We start from the raw sequence: 14,133 nt of genomic DNA, 5'->3' as shown, positions 1-14,133 counted from the left end.
CAAAATGACTCAGACCCCTAAATGTAATAACTAAAGCAAATTAAATAGGTAGAAAATGTATTACTTAATAATGATGTCAAGTATCAAATCTGCAAGAGGGAATCATGTTACAGGTTTTCTTAAACATGAACTCTAACATTAAAAACATGGCACAGTAGCTAGTGTGGTGGCTCATGCCTGTAATCACAGTTCTTGGGAAGCCTGAGAGAAGGATCCCGAGTTCAAGGCCCATCTAGGATACATAGCAAGTTCAGGCAGCCTGGGCTGTACATAGATAGTGAAACCCTTTCTAAAAAATAAAAATGAGAAAACCACCCAAGAAAAGTGACAGAGCAGCAGTTGATGCTGATTAAAGCACAAACTGACAACTAGTGGTCTTGTCTTCATAGTTTTGCTTGGGTTTAGCCTTTCTGTAGATAAATTCTTCATTATAATGAGGTTTGAGTTGTTATTCCATCAGTTAGGTTAACAGAGGTGGTAACAGCTTGACAATTACCTGTGCAGTATAAATATCAAAACTTAGTCCTGAGGATGTAATGTAGTGGTGTTTGTCTGGTGTACAAGGGGCCCTGGGCTCAGTCCGTGACGCTACAAATACAGCTTAGAGCTGAGTAATAGTGTGCCGGCTGTGCAGTCTATTCACTAGCCTTGTGTTTGCGAGCACAGATAGATTACCTCTGGGGTACACACAATGAAATGAGAAGAATAATTGTCTCTGTTAAGGGAGTAGAGTAGCTGGAGACATGAGAGGGGGGTTTCTTTTCACTGTAAGCATTTTAACATCTGAATTATATGCCAATGAACATGTTGCTGTTAACATAACTTAGAAATACATCTGTTCTTGGGATTGTGAAAAGTCTGAGTATTGCCATTATTCTGTTATGTAGGCAAAGGCCATGGTTTGTCTATCACACCCCTGCCAGCTGGCCATATGATAGGAGGAACGATATGGAAAATAGTCAAAGATGGAGAAGAGGAAATCGTGTATGCCGTTGACTTCAACCACAAGAGGGAGATGTAGGTATATCTAGATAAGCGCTGAAGGCAGCACCACCACTGTTCCATTTGCTGAAGAAAAAATCAGAAGCAACTTTTTAGTTTCTCATCAGAACTCTACAGCAATTTAAAAATGTCAAGTACTGAGTATTTTCATTGTGGATTGACAGATTCATTATAGGACATAAGGGCTTTAAACTTTTTATATGTCAGTGTCTATCCTATAATGCAGATATTTCCCTGGAGGTGTTGAGAGTGAATTTTTTATACATTAAATTATATTTTATATGATCTTGACTTTTTGATAGAACTTTGTGATTCTTTTCTTTTTTTTTCAAAAAAAAATATTTATTTATTTATTTGTTGTGTATACAATATTCTTTCTGCGTGTGTGCCTGAAAGCCAGAAGAGGGCACATGACCTCATTACAGATGGTTGTGAGCCACCATGTGGTTGCTGGGAATTGAACTCGGGACCTTTGGAAGAGCAGGCAATGCTCTTAACCACTGAGCCATCTCTCCAGCCCTCTTGTGATTCTTTTCTTTGGGGGCTGTATCATCTAATTTAATGATACTTGATGACAGATTTCCTTTAAAGGGGAATATAATGGTTATAATTTTAAATTATTCATTTGATATTCAGAAAAATACTGTAAATTTTGTGTGTGTGTTCACTGTCCTACAGGCTTCCTTTGCTACAACAGTACATTAAATCCATGGCTATTTTGTGTTAGATTACAGTCATCTTAAGGACTAACAGATTGAATTTAGACTTGTAATCATGGGCGGATGAGAAGGTTGAAAATGTAATGAGTAAATGGTGAATGAATTCAACCACTTTAGAAAGTACAACAATAAACTTTAGGCACATTTAGAGTTAACTGAAAGAGGAAACAGTGTTGCTGCGCCCTGCCCACACACAGGTGATGTGCTTACGAAAGAAGACTGCTGAATTTGATTATATACAGATTTAAAACAGTAACCTACACTATAAAACCATAAAATACTGTAGTAATTAGCCAAAGATTTACATACATGTAAGATTAGGAATTACTCAAGATATGAAAAATACGCTAATTGCAAAATAGGCAAGCATTGGTCAAAAGGAGGATGTTGAAATAGTATGTACTTATTAGATATGTTTACATTATTTTAAAATGCTGATAACCTTCTAGAAAAAATTGAACTTGTTGGTCTTTGTGGTTGAGACTTTCTGGAAAACCATTTGAGACTAATTGTATATACATTTCAAGGAATGTGTCCTAACAAAATAGAAAAAAATACAGTTAGGTATGGTTGCACACCTTTGTAGTCCCAGTACTTGAGAGATGGAGGTAGGAGGGTTGGAACTTCAGAAATATCTCTTTCAAATATAAAGTGATGAAAAAGTGACTTAAACAGGTAAATAAGTAGTCAGATACTTATTTTATTAACTTTATTTTATTTTACTTTATTTTATTGTACTTACCTGTACAATATAGTACAGGTAAAAAAGTTTTTATGATTACAAGCTAGATGCCTTGATACATGCCTGTAATCCTAGCTAGGGCTGAGGTAACAGGATTGTGATATCACCTGGGCTGCATATAGCCCATTTCTCTAAAATCAAATGCCAGGCAGAAGGTTTTACAATTCTAAAAGTTGGGTTTAGAAAGAAAAATATTAATGTCATGGGGAAAATCTAGAAGAAAGAAATGAATATATAGGAATATCTATAAGGTATCTATGTTCTAAATGCATATATGGATACACAAAAAAAATTTGTGTGTTTAGAGGGGTATGTCCAGTATATCATATCATTTGTCTTTAAGTGATCCTCTAGAATATTTTTACTTTCCTCAAACTTTTCTGAATTTATGAGATTTTTTTTTTTTAAATCAAATACATGGTGCTGGACAGATGGCTCAGTGGTTGAGAGCTCTTCCAGAGGACCCAGGTTCAATTTCCAGCACCCATGTGGCAGCTCACAACTGTCTGTAACTCCAGTACCAGGGGACCCAACAGCCATGGCAAAACACCAGTGCATATAAAATCAAGCATGCATATGTTTATAGTCGGGGGTGCTTAGGAAAGTAGTACTTTTGTAATAGGTTAGCTATCAATGTTCATTTGAAATGACAGGCATTCTTCATCTTTAAACTTTGTTATAGCCACTTAAATGGATGTTCCCTGGAAATGCTAAGCAGACCCTCTCTACTTATCACAGATTCATTTAATGCTACGTATGTGCAGCCTAGAAGGAAACAGAGAGACGAGCAGCTCCTGAGTACGTATGTCTAGTATTCTGTTGGGATAGCTGTTCAAGTGTGTAGATAGCAATTCCTGATTATTCTGTCTAGCTATGTTGGAAGAGATTGGCTAACTCTAATAATTAATTTTCTAATTATCTCTTTTAAGTTTATACAGTGTATATATGTATATGTGTCTGCTTGCCACAGAGTGCATATAGAGGTCAGAGGACAACTTGTGGAAGTGAGGTGTCTCTCCCACCATCTAGGTCTTCAGGTTCAAGGCTTGGCAACAAGCACTTTAACCCACTGAGCTGTTTTGCTGGGCCCATAACTCCTGTGGTGTTGGTTTGGTTTGGTCTGGTCTGGTCTGGTTTTGAGAGATGTTAGTATGACCATGTCAAGATGCTCTCTCTCTAAACGTTGGCTTCCTCGACCACTCAGCACACGGATAGCTCTCCGTGGCAATCACTGGTCTCTTATAATGTACATATATATATATATATATATATATATATATATATATATATATATATATATAGCTCCAAAGAACAGTGGAAGTGAACCCAAGAGAGGATGAGCGTGCACAAGGTCTGCTGGCGGGTGCTGTGTGTTTTATTCCCATAGAGTTAGCTTGACTTTGCTGAGGTGCTTCTGAGTCGTCACCTCCTGCTTCTGCTTTGACTCATTCTGCTGTGCTTCGTGTTATTTTTTATAAGCCATATGTGATGGCAACAGGAAAACTGTTCCGCTTTTAAACATGGGAGCAAGCACTCTCATCTGTCTACTTACCAATTCACTAACTTTATGAAGCTCCTCAGTTTGTGTGTGTGTGTGTGTGTGTGTGTGTGTGTGTGTGTGTGTGTGTGTGTTTGCTAGGTAGAATTTGCTTTTACCCAGCACTTCAAGCTGACTTTGAGAACAAGGACATCTATTTCTAAGGATGCTTTTCTTCTTGGAAGGAAACATGTTCTGTGTTTTATTTTACGTACATGCATACAAAACATGTATTGTGTGTTTTATTCTTAGAAAGATACATTTAATCAAGTCAAAAGTAATTGTGTTGATGTGAACAAGTACTTTTTATATGTGTCCTAGTAACTTTATAAATAATCTTTATAAACGACACTGGAGAATTGTGTTTAATTTTGTTACAAAGCACTTGTTTTATAGGGATCTTCTGTTCTTGTTTAAGCAAATGTCCTGGAAACTCTTCGGGGTGATGGAAACGTGCTTATAGCGGTGGACACGGCAGGCAGAGTTCTGGAGCTTGCTCAACTTCTTGATCAGATTTGGAGAACTAAAGATGCAGGGTTGGGTGTTTATTCACTGGCACTCCTGAATAATGTCAGTTATAATGTGGTGGAGTTTTCTAAATCACAGGTTTGTTCTCTTGTGACATTGAATAAAGAGGTTAAGTGTAGTGTCTTAATTGCCCGTCAGATATTATTTTTCTACAATTGATAATAATAGCAGCTGAATGTTAACTGTTTACTGCCCTGTGTTCTTCACAAACATTATTTCATTTAAGCCTAAAGTTTGTATTTTTATCTTCATTTTACAGGTTGATGAAGTTGCTTGTTTTCTAACTCTTGGTTTTCTGATCTGTAAAATGGGGGTAAAAATAAAATATCAGTGCTAGAACTTATCTTTTTTGTTTGTTTGTTTGTTTTATTTATTTATTTTTCTGAGGCAGAATTTCTCTGTATCTTTGGAGCCTGTTCTAGAACTCACTCTGTAGACCAGGCTAGCCTCGAACTCACAGAGATCCTCTTGCCTCTGCTTCCCGAGTGCTGGGATTAAAGGTGTGCACCACTACCACCCAGCCTCCTCATTCTTAAAATGAATTCTTTTCCCTCCAAACATTGATACCTGGGTTCCAATATTGATTTAGAACACCATTCTCTTCTCAGAAAGATTTAAACCGACATAAGTGAAACACTGCAAATTGTTATTATTTTTCAAGACAGAGTTTCTCAGTGTATCCCTGGCCTTGGAACTTGCTCTCTAGACCAGTCTGGCCTCAAAGTCAGATCCACCTGCTTCTGCCTCCCAAGTGTAGTGATTAAAGGCATGCACCACCACACTCAACAAAATTGTTTTTTTTTCTTTTTGTTTGTTTCTTCGTTTAAGGATTAAAAACTGGAGTAGGAGAATCTAATGGGGAAAAACCTATTAGCTACTTGTCTAAATAGCACAGATTTAATCAACTAGTTGGGGGAAAGACTTAAAATTTGATTATTGTTAAATATCTCACATCTATGGCATTTTCTAATTATTGTCATTTTCCTCCTTGTTTTAGGTAGAATGGATGAGTGATAAATTAATGAGATGTTTTGAAGACAAAAGAAATAACCCATTTCAGTTTCGCCATCTCTCTCTGTGCCATGGTCTTTCTGACTTGGCTCGAGTTCCAAGCCCCAAAGTTGTACTTGCCAGCCAGCCTGACCTTGAGTGTGGATTCTCAAGGGACCTCTTTATTCAGTGGTGTCAGGACCCGAAAAACTCGATCATTCTAACTTATAGAACAACTCCTGGGACTTTAGCACGTTTCTTAATTGATAATCCTTCTGAGAAAGTTACAGAAATAGAGGTGAGCACTTATATTCAAGCTTTATGTTTATTATATTTATTTGGCACTGGCTCCAATTAATGTTGCGTGTGTGTGTGTGTGTGTGTGTGTGTGTGTGTGTGTGTGTGTGTATAAGTGTGAGTGAAGCATGGGCAATACGCTTGTGCCAGATCCCCGAAGTTCTCCCTCCCTCAGCAGCCATCGTAGCTCTTCTGCTAGAGGTGGGCCTGTCCATGCTGGATTTTTGACTGGCTTGATCGTATGCAGGTGACCACAGCTGCATTGAGGTCATCAGTGCAACACACATTATATCCAGAAGACAACATTTCACAGCATTCCTCCCTATCCTCCAGCTCAAATTCTTTCCATCTCCTTTTCTGCCTAGTTCCCTGAGCCTTGGAGGTGTGGGGCACTTGGTCTAGGTCTCCCATCTGGGGATCAGCACTCACAGTCTCAGTTGCCCAGCAAAGAGACTTCATTGACTGCTCCCCTTTGCAAAAAGCTTCTCTCACCACGGTTAAGAGCTGCATTAATCTGTGGGTACAAACATAAATATGTGGAAGGCGGTCTGTCAACATGACCATTTAGCAGAGCAACAGTAGGCTCCCCACAGTGGCCAGTGACCTCCCTAGTCAGGGCCTTTTGACCACTTTAACATTGCCAGTTATGAATTCCCTTCTGTAGAACAGGCCAAATCCAGTCAGTTGGTTAGACTTATAACAGTCATGCCACTATTGCGCTATTTCACCAGTGGCCACATACAAGTAGATATTCTTTACCTGTTTTTGTACTGTGGGTGGGTGTACTTACTCTATATCATAGCCTTCAACCTGTTTTTCTTTCCTTTGCAATCCATAATGTGAGTCATGATGATTTCCTAACCTTTCTCATTTTAGGCATTTATTAATCTTCCTGTGACCCTTTTTTCCCATGCTGCAACCAAGGACTTTCCTTGATCATTCTAGGCAGGCATTGTGCCATGAGCCACACTTCCAGCCCCATTACTGACTTTTGACCTTGATTCTTTCAGGTCAGAGGACAACTTTATGGAGTCATTTATCTCCTTCCACTGTGTGGGTCCTGGGGATTAAAATTAGGTCTTCAGGCTTGGCAGCAAGCATCTACACACTTTAGCTGTCTTTATAAAGAAAACACACATACACGTTTTAATTTTTAGTTTGTATGTTCACATATACATGTGCCCTATGCAATCAAAGCCTTATTCTCTGTTTTGCTTTTTTCTGTTTTGTTTGTTTGTTTGTTTCTGAGAGCCGTGTAACTCTGACTGGCTTAGGTCTCACAGAGATCCACTTACCTCTATCTCCTGAGAGCTGGGATTAGAGGTGTGTGCCTTCACACCCAGACTCTCCATTTCTTGAAGGACACTTTATTTCCTAATGGCCCTTTGTGCACTCTGCCTGGGCTGCTTCCCTGTCTACTTTAGGTATCTGAGTCCGACCTTCCAACTGCCTTTCTCTGACTCCAGAGTCAGCAGCTTGTCAGTCTCATTGGTCTTTGAGTTCATGAACCTCCCCTTGTCCCATGTGTTGTCCTATTAGCTTGAAGACAGTGTCCCATGAGTAGACACCGTGGAGGCACTGTTAGCAAGCCTGCCTTTCCTCTTGTCTGGCCACACCTTTGCCCTAGTGTGTGCCTGCATTCCAGCATCTTTATGCCCTGTGAGTTAAACAGGAATAGTGAACATGTTGAGTTGTCCCCTCAGAAGGACACCAACAGTAGCATGCAGAATCAACAGGATGTTCATTTTCTCATCTCCAGTAAGCCAACCTTTGTCTTTTTTCTCTTCTAGCATCCCACAACTAACCTAGCCCATGACCTACTCAGTTATATAACAGAAAAAGAGAAGGGGTCAGTCAGGAATTCTTGTCCTACACTAAATACACTAACCCGCCTCTGCACTCTCATCCTCAAGACAGCTAGCAGAACAGCCAAGATGTGGAAAGATTTTGCTTAATAACCAAGCCATCAAATCTGTCAGTTTCCCACAACCAGTATTGACAGAAGTCTATAGCCATCATTTCAAGTGGGTTGACTCATAACTGCAGGACAGTGCACAGTTTTAGATGGCCATTTTGTATTTTGTCCTCATAGCAGCATTTGAAGGAATATTTACTTTGTGAAAAGTCATACGGTATCCTTGTCTCACATAATAAGTCGTTTAAGAAAAGCATCATTATCAGCAACTAAAGTCGGATAAATACTCACTAACTACAGCATTGCTGATGGAAGAGTCCAAGCAAGCATATCAAAATAAAACACTGTCTTGGGTTATTTAATAGCTTAGAAATATCAAGTTAAAATAACTCAGAAGTACTTAAAATGGTTTCATGAGAGATGAAATATTGAATTTGAAAATTTTAATTACTGGAAACTCAATTAGAGTTGATATGCCATTGAGGAATTAAAAGGACATTAAAAGTTTGGAAAAAAAGAAAAAGAAAATGACATTCCAAAGCATCCTCATGATATCAGAAGCAATGGGAACAACGTGAAAAGCTTTAGTGTAAAAGGCTACTTAGTGTGCTCAGGTTCTGTCCCCACTCACCACCTCCTCCCTCCGCTCCTTCACTTTGTTTTGCCTTTATGTGGTCACATCCGCCTGCCTCTGCTTCCTGAGTGCTAGAACTTAAGGGTGTGCGCCTCCACACCAGGCAAGCACCCATTTTTCTGACCTAGGCACATTCCACACACTCTCCCTGACAATTCTTCTGTCTATAGGGAAGTGGCTGTTTCTGTATCGTTGTTGTCTGTTTAAAAGGCCCTACTATGAATCTAAAAGAACTATTTGGTTAGCTACAACTTTGTATTCTTTTTCTTAGTGTTCATTACCACATGTTCCTTGTTAGTTGTCTTCTTTTTGCTACCAAACTGAATAAAGTTCCAGCAGAAGAGGAACCTTCCTAGTGGCCAGGGTTGTGCAGCTACACTCGTGGTCCTCAGTGAATATACTGGTCACTGTCATGATGACGTAAGAACGAGGTCATACAGGCCAGCCACTGCCACATTAGCTTCTTCGTGTGGATGCAGCGCCCCAGGAGATTATTTAAAAAACAACAGCAGAAAAAAGGTGAACAAAGAACAAACTGGAGGTTTATATATCATTTGGAGTGGTACTGTGAACGTGGAGAAGAAATGCATCTTAGAGTTGGTTGTTCCAGAAACTGTTTATAAATATAGCAGTTAATTTCAGAGCACAGAAATGGAATATAGGCTGGGCAGTGGTAGTGCACGCCTTTAATCCCAGCGCTCAGGAGGCAGAGGCAGGTGGATCTCTGAGTTCGAGGCCAGCCTGGTCTACAAGAGCTAGTTCCAGGGCAGGCTCCAAAGCTACAGAGAAACCCTGTATCGAAAAACCATAAAAGAGAGAGAGAGAGAGAGAGAGAGAGAGAGAGAGAGAGAGAGAGAGAGAGAGAGAGAAGAACTGGAATATAGAACTGGGACAAAATATTTAATTATTTATTTTTTTGAGGCAGAGTCTTGCTATGTAGTAAAGCCTAGCCTAAGACTCACTTCTCCCTCCTGAGGCTCCTGGGTTCTGAGATCCAGGCTTGAGCCACTACATTACCCTAAGAACATTTTTATAAGAGGTACATGTTAAATCCGGGAATTAAATACTTAATTAAAATGGATTTTTGCGCAAGGTATCTAAGTTGCTAACAGTTTTTTATTTTAAAACACGTTTTGAGTAAGCTGATAGCCAGATGTGAGATGCCACATTTGTGAGTGTTTATCACTTGATTTTGGTTTAACTTTTATTTTGAAATAGTTTCAAATTTAGCCAAAAGTTGGAAAAATAGTGTGAATACTCCAACGCCCTAGTTGTTGAGGTTTTAGCTGGATTTGCTGTATTGCATCATGTATCTACACAGACACAGAATCACACACACATTTTTTTTCTAAACCATTTGAAAGAAATTGCAGTTATTCCAGCATTACCTTGGATAGTACCACAGTGTGTATTATGTGGAAACAAGAACCATAGAAAACAGGAGATAAACGCTGGTACCATGCTACTATTTAATCTGCTGACCCTGCCAACTCTAACTGGTTGGCACAACAGTGCTCTTTTTAATTACCTGTTCCAATTTTGTCTGTGATTCACCTGGGAGTACATGTTGCATTGAGTTGTTATGACTTAACATTTTAAAATTATTAATAATTTTTAGGTTAGCATGCAGCGCAAAGCGGTGAGTTGTACTATGGCATTTTGATGTACAAATGCACCAGTACACTTTGTCCTCCTTGATCCTTCCCCCCTCCCCGCCGGCTCCCATCTTCCCCCAAATAGTTCCTCTTTCTCCTCTTACCTAATGTGCTCCGTTGCTGTCTCTATTTCTTTCACATTTCTTCTTCCTTTCTTCATGATCCCTTCTAATTTCATGACCTCCCCATGTACCAATACATACGTACACACAATTTAAAATCTCGGGTGTTTACATTAAAATATGTTTTCATTATTTCATGTATGTGGATGCTTTTTCTGCTAGTATGTCTATACCATATGCAAGCCTGATGCCCATGGAGGCAAGAAGAGGGTGTTGCATTTCCTGGAACTGCAATTACAGACAGTTGTAAGCTACTGTGTGGGTTCCAAGAACTAAACCCAGATCATCTGGAAGAGGAGTCAGTTCTCAGCCACCTCTCTAACCCCTGGGGTTCTTTGATTATAATTTTAATTTACTATTTATGTGTGAGTTGTATATACATTGTACACACGTGGAAGGCAGAGGACAGCTTCCTGGAGTTGATCCCTCCTTCCGCAGTGGATTCTTGGGCTTAGAATGTTGGTCCGGAGGCCTTCTTGGCAAGTACTGCTCCCCACTGAACCATCTCATCAGCCCCAAGGGGTCTCTAGTTTTTAAGGTACTCTGATGATGAAAGAATGAAAACTAGGGGCTAGAGAGATGACTCAGTGGTTGGGAGCGCTGGCTGCTCTTTCAGAGGATCCTGGTTCAATTCCCAGCAACCACATGACATCTCACAACTGTCTGTAACTCCAGTTCCAGGGAACCCAACACCCATGGCAAAACACCAATGCACATAAAATTAAAAAAAAAAAAAGAATACTTGTGTTTTAAAAAAAAAAGAATAAAAACTACTAATTTGGTTGTTCCACATTGATGAATTTGCCAATTTTTTATTTTTTTAAACATTACTGCTATATACTTTTTTAACATCTCTGTTTCAGAAGAATAAATTCCTAGAAATAGGAAGAACTACATCAAAAGACAAGGACATTTTTATTTATAGTTTTTTTATTTTTAGTTGTTAGCAAATTGTCTTCTAACAGTTTGCTAGTATTTGCTAACAGCAGGTGTTTCTTCTACAGGTAATTTCCAGTCTTGCAAATTAAACAGATTTTATTAACTGTTCTGTGTTACCTGTGTCAACAACTGTTCTTATTTTTTTTAATTTCCTTTAAATATGTTGTCCTTTTTGATGTGTTATCTCTTTCTTGAATTGGGGAGTTCTTAGGAAAACAGATTCTGACTGTCATATTACAGCCAATATTTTCACCTTTTCTTTTAGTTCCGTGAGATTTAAAATAGGAAAGATGTTTTATTTTCTCCATGTTGGATAATTATTCACTCTTTCCTTATGACTTACAGCTTTAGGGCTTTATGTGGCTTTTCTACTTCAAATTATAAAAATACTTAACTGATTCCTTCCCCTAGTTGACTCTGGTATATTTTAACCAGTTCGATTAAGTTCCTCTTCTCTAATAGTTCAGTTTTAGTACTAATCTAATTAAGATATGTAAGTCTGTGTCATGGAAACATGATTAATGTCAGATGAGAACTTAAAGATCACTTTAGAGAAGCGATGTGTCTCACACCCGCTACCCAGCTCTCCTGACACTGCCTTTTCTTTTGTCTGTTTTTCATTAGCTCAGGAAACGTGTGAAGCTTGAAGGGAAAGAACTTGAAGAATATGTGGAAAAAGAGAAACTAAAGAAAGAAGCTGCTAAGAAACTTGAGCAGTCGAAAGAGTGAGTGGCTCACATAAAGAGTAACTCATAAGGTTAAGTCTGCATCTAGTGTACAAGGAACACATTGTAAGATTCAAACTGAGATTTCCTTAGGACCCTATGACTTTTATTAAACTTTTTGAATGGCAAAAATAACATCCTTTTAGTGCTAAATAATACCAATTCATTAAAGAAATTAATATTATGTTTTTACAAAACATTGATCCACTATAGCTGATTATTATGATTTGGGTTAATGCTGGTGAGTAATTCATTCATAGTTTTATAAATATTAAGCCAAACTGACTTAGGAACATTATGACCCCACTGTGTTCCTAAACCTAGGGCAGACATTGACTCCAGCGACGAGAGTGACGTGGAGGAAGATATCGACCAGCCTTCGGCTCATAAGACAAAGCACGACCTCATGATGAAAGGGGAAGGCAGTCGCAAAGGCAGCTTCTTCAAACAGGCCAAAAAATCCTACCCTATGTTTCCTGCCCCAGAAGAAAGAATTAAATGGGATGAGTACGGAGAGATCATCAAGTATGTGAGCAGAACAGACTCTTGACTCAGTGACTTTGGTCTTTGGTCACCATGTGCTTTGCTCCTGAGTGCCTTGACTTGAAAGATACAGGAGGCTTCTAATTTGAAGCCTAAAAATAGAAACATTGAGGGGCATCTAGAGAGTCAGTAGTGAAAGGAAAGTCTCTTTTTGTTGCTCAGTTGCATGAAGGGTGATTTAGGCATCCTTTACCCCAATTAAGAGGTAAGGGACTTGCTATGGAGAAAAAGAACTTTGGTTAGTGATTGTATTTATTTGGGAAATGACTTCTGATGCTTTTGACTATAAAAAGGGAATATGAGATAAAGGATGGAACCATAAAAATACTGAAATCACTTGCTCAAACTGCAGTTTTGAAAACACTGCTAATCTGAGTAAAAGATTCCGAGAGTTCCCTCTCCCTCTGCTTCCCCAGAAACAGGCAGGTGCCTCAGCCGAATGCACCATGTCTGATGCTTCTTCTCGTGTTTTCCCTTCCTTGTCTCTCTGACCATTGATCCCGCTTTGGAGCCAGGATTATAAGCATGTAATTTATACTTGCCTAGTACTTCCATAATGCTGTTGAGCAGGTTGTAGACTTAGATCATCCTTGGGCTTACTTAAGAAAGTTCCATTGTCTATATAGTTCTCTAAAAAAAAAAAAAAAAAAAAAGAGAGAGAAAACATGGCAATGTAAACAATGCTGGTGTTTGTTTAGTTTCATCTGGTAAGTGACCAGTCTGCTTCTTAGCTGCTTACTGTTGTGTGTACATGCATGTGCGTGTGCACACCTCATATACATGTCCATGTGGAGACCAGAGGACAACTTGGAAGAGTCAGTTCTTTCATTCTACTGTAGGTTCTGAAGAGCAAACTCAGGTTATCAATTTGGGCAGCAGCTTCCTTAATCCACTGAGCCATCTCACTGCCCTGGGTACTTCTTGACTTTGCTGAGAAAGTGGATACAAATTAAATGAAGTTGTGGGAGGTTTTTGTTGTTTTTGCTTAGGGTTTTTCAGGGGTACAGGGGTAGGGCTTTAGTAATCAAACCCAGGCCCTGTACATGCTAAGCAGTTACTATCATTGAGTTACACTCCGGCCTGTGAGATTTGTTTTTACGGTCTCTAGCCTGGATTCATGCTAAATGTGCTTTAAGTTGTTGTTACTATTATTGTTATTCTGTGGTTTACAGTTGGAGATGTTAACTATGGGAATAAGAAGCTGTAACAACCTGGTTGTTAGAGAACAGAGCCTGGGTTCTCAGAGACAAGTGAGAATGAACTAGAAAGTTAGAAGGCTGTTCACAGGGTGCTAGAGAATTGTAAAAACAGGTGTCTTGCTCTTTTCAGTAATACAGGGAGAACTATGTTTTGGGTCACACATACATACATTCACACTAATAATTATAAAAAGAATGTAGGGCCATCGAGTAGTGGTGGCACACACCTTTAGCCTCAATACTCAGAAGGCTTTTGAGTTCGAGGCCAGCCTGATCTACAAAGCTAGTTCTAGGACAGCCAGGACTTCAAAAGAAACCCTGTCTCAAAACACACACACACACACACACACACACACACACACACCAAAAAAAAAAAGAAAGAAAGAAAGAAGTGCAGGCCCAGATTTCGAGAGTGCTTGTGCTTGCTACGGCCATTCAGATTGTCTCTTGACAAGTTCAGGGGGGTCTCAGCAGTCTACAGCATGCTTAAAGAGCACTCCTGGGCTGAGGGTGTATAGCTCAGAAATAGCATGCTTGCCTAGCTTGTGCAAGGTGTCCTGGGTTCAGTGCTTAGTACTGCTAGCTA

The 14,133-nt window shown here is 39.3% G+C and overlaps 1 protein-coding gene across 4 annotated transcripts in view; it reads left to right on the top strand.

The window, feature by feature from the left end:
* Cpsf2 (cleavage and polyadenylation specific factor 2) overlaps window positions 1-14,133 on the top strand; it is a 29,759-nt gene that overhangs the window by 7,966 nt on the left and 7,660 nt on the right. For all 4 annotated transcript variants that reach the window (XM_048449478.3, XM_048449476.3, XM_048449477.3 and 1 more), the window contains exons 5-10: window positions 888-1,017; window positions 3,146-3,261; window positions 4,419-4,606; window positions 5,526-5,816; window positions 11,705-11,805; window positions 12,130-12,330. In XM_048449478.3, coding sequence (XP_048305435.1) covers window positions 888-1,017; window positions 3,146-3,261; window positions 4,419-4,606; window positions 5,526-5,816; window positions 11,705-11,805; window positions 12,130-12,330 — 1,027 coding nt within the window. The remainder of the gene's footprint in view (window positions 1-887; window positions 1,018-3,145; window positions 3,262-4,418; window positions 4,607-5,525; window positions 5,817-11,704; window positions 11,806-12,129; window positions 12,331-14,133) is intronic.

The sequence above is a fragment of the Myodes glareolus genome, chromosome 11, assembly GCF_982192425.1.
Source record: "Myodes glareolus chromosome 11, mMyoGla1.1, whole genome shotgun sequence".
Classification (NCBI taxonomy): Eukaryota; Metazoa; Chordata; class Mammalia; order Rodentia; family Cricetidae; genus Myodes; species Myodes glareolus.
Note: the sequence above shows the minus strand (reverse complement) of the source record. Positions and strands in the feature narration are given on the sequence as shown.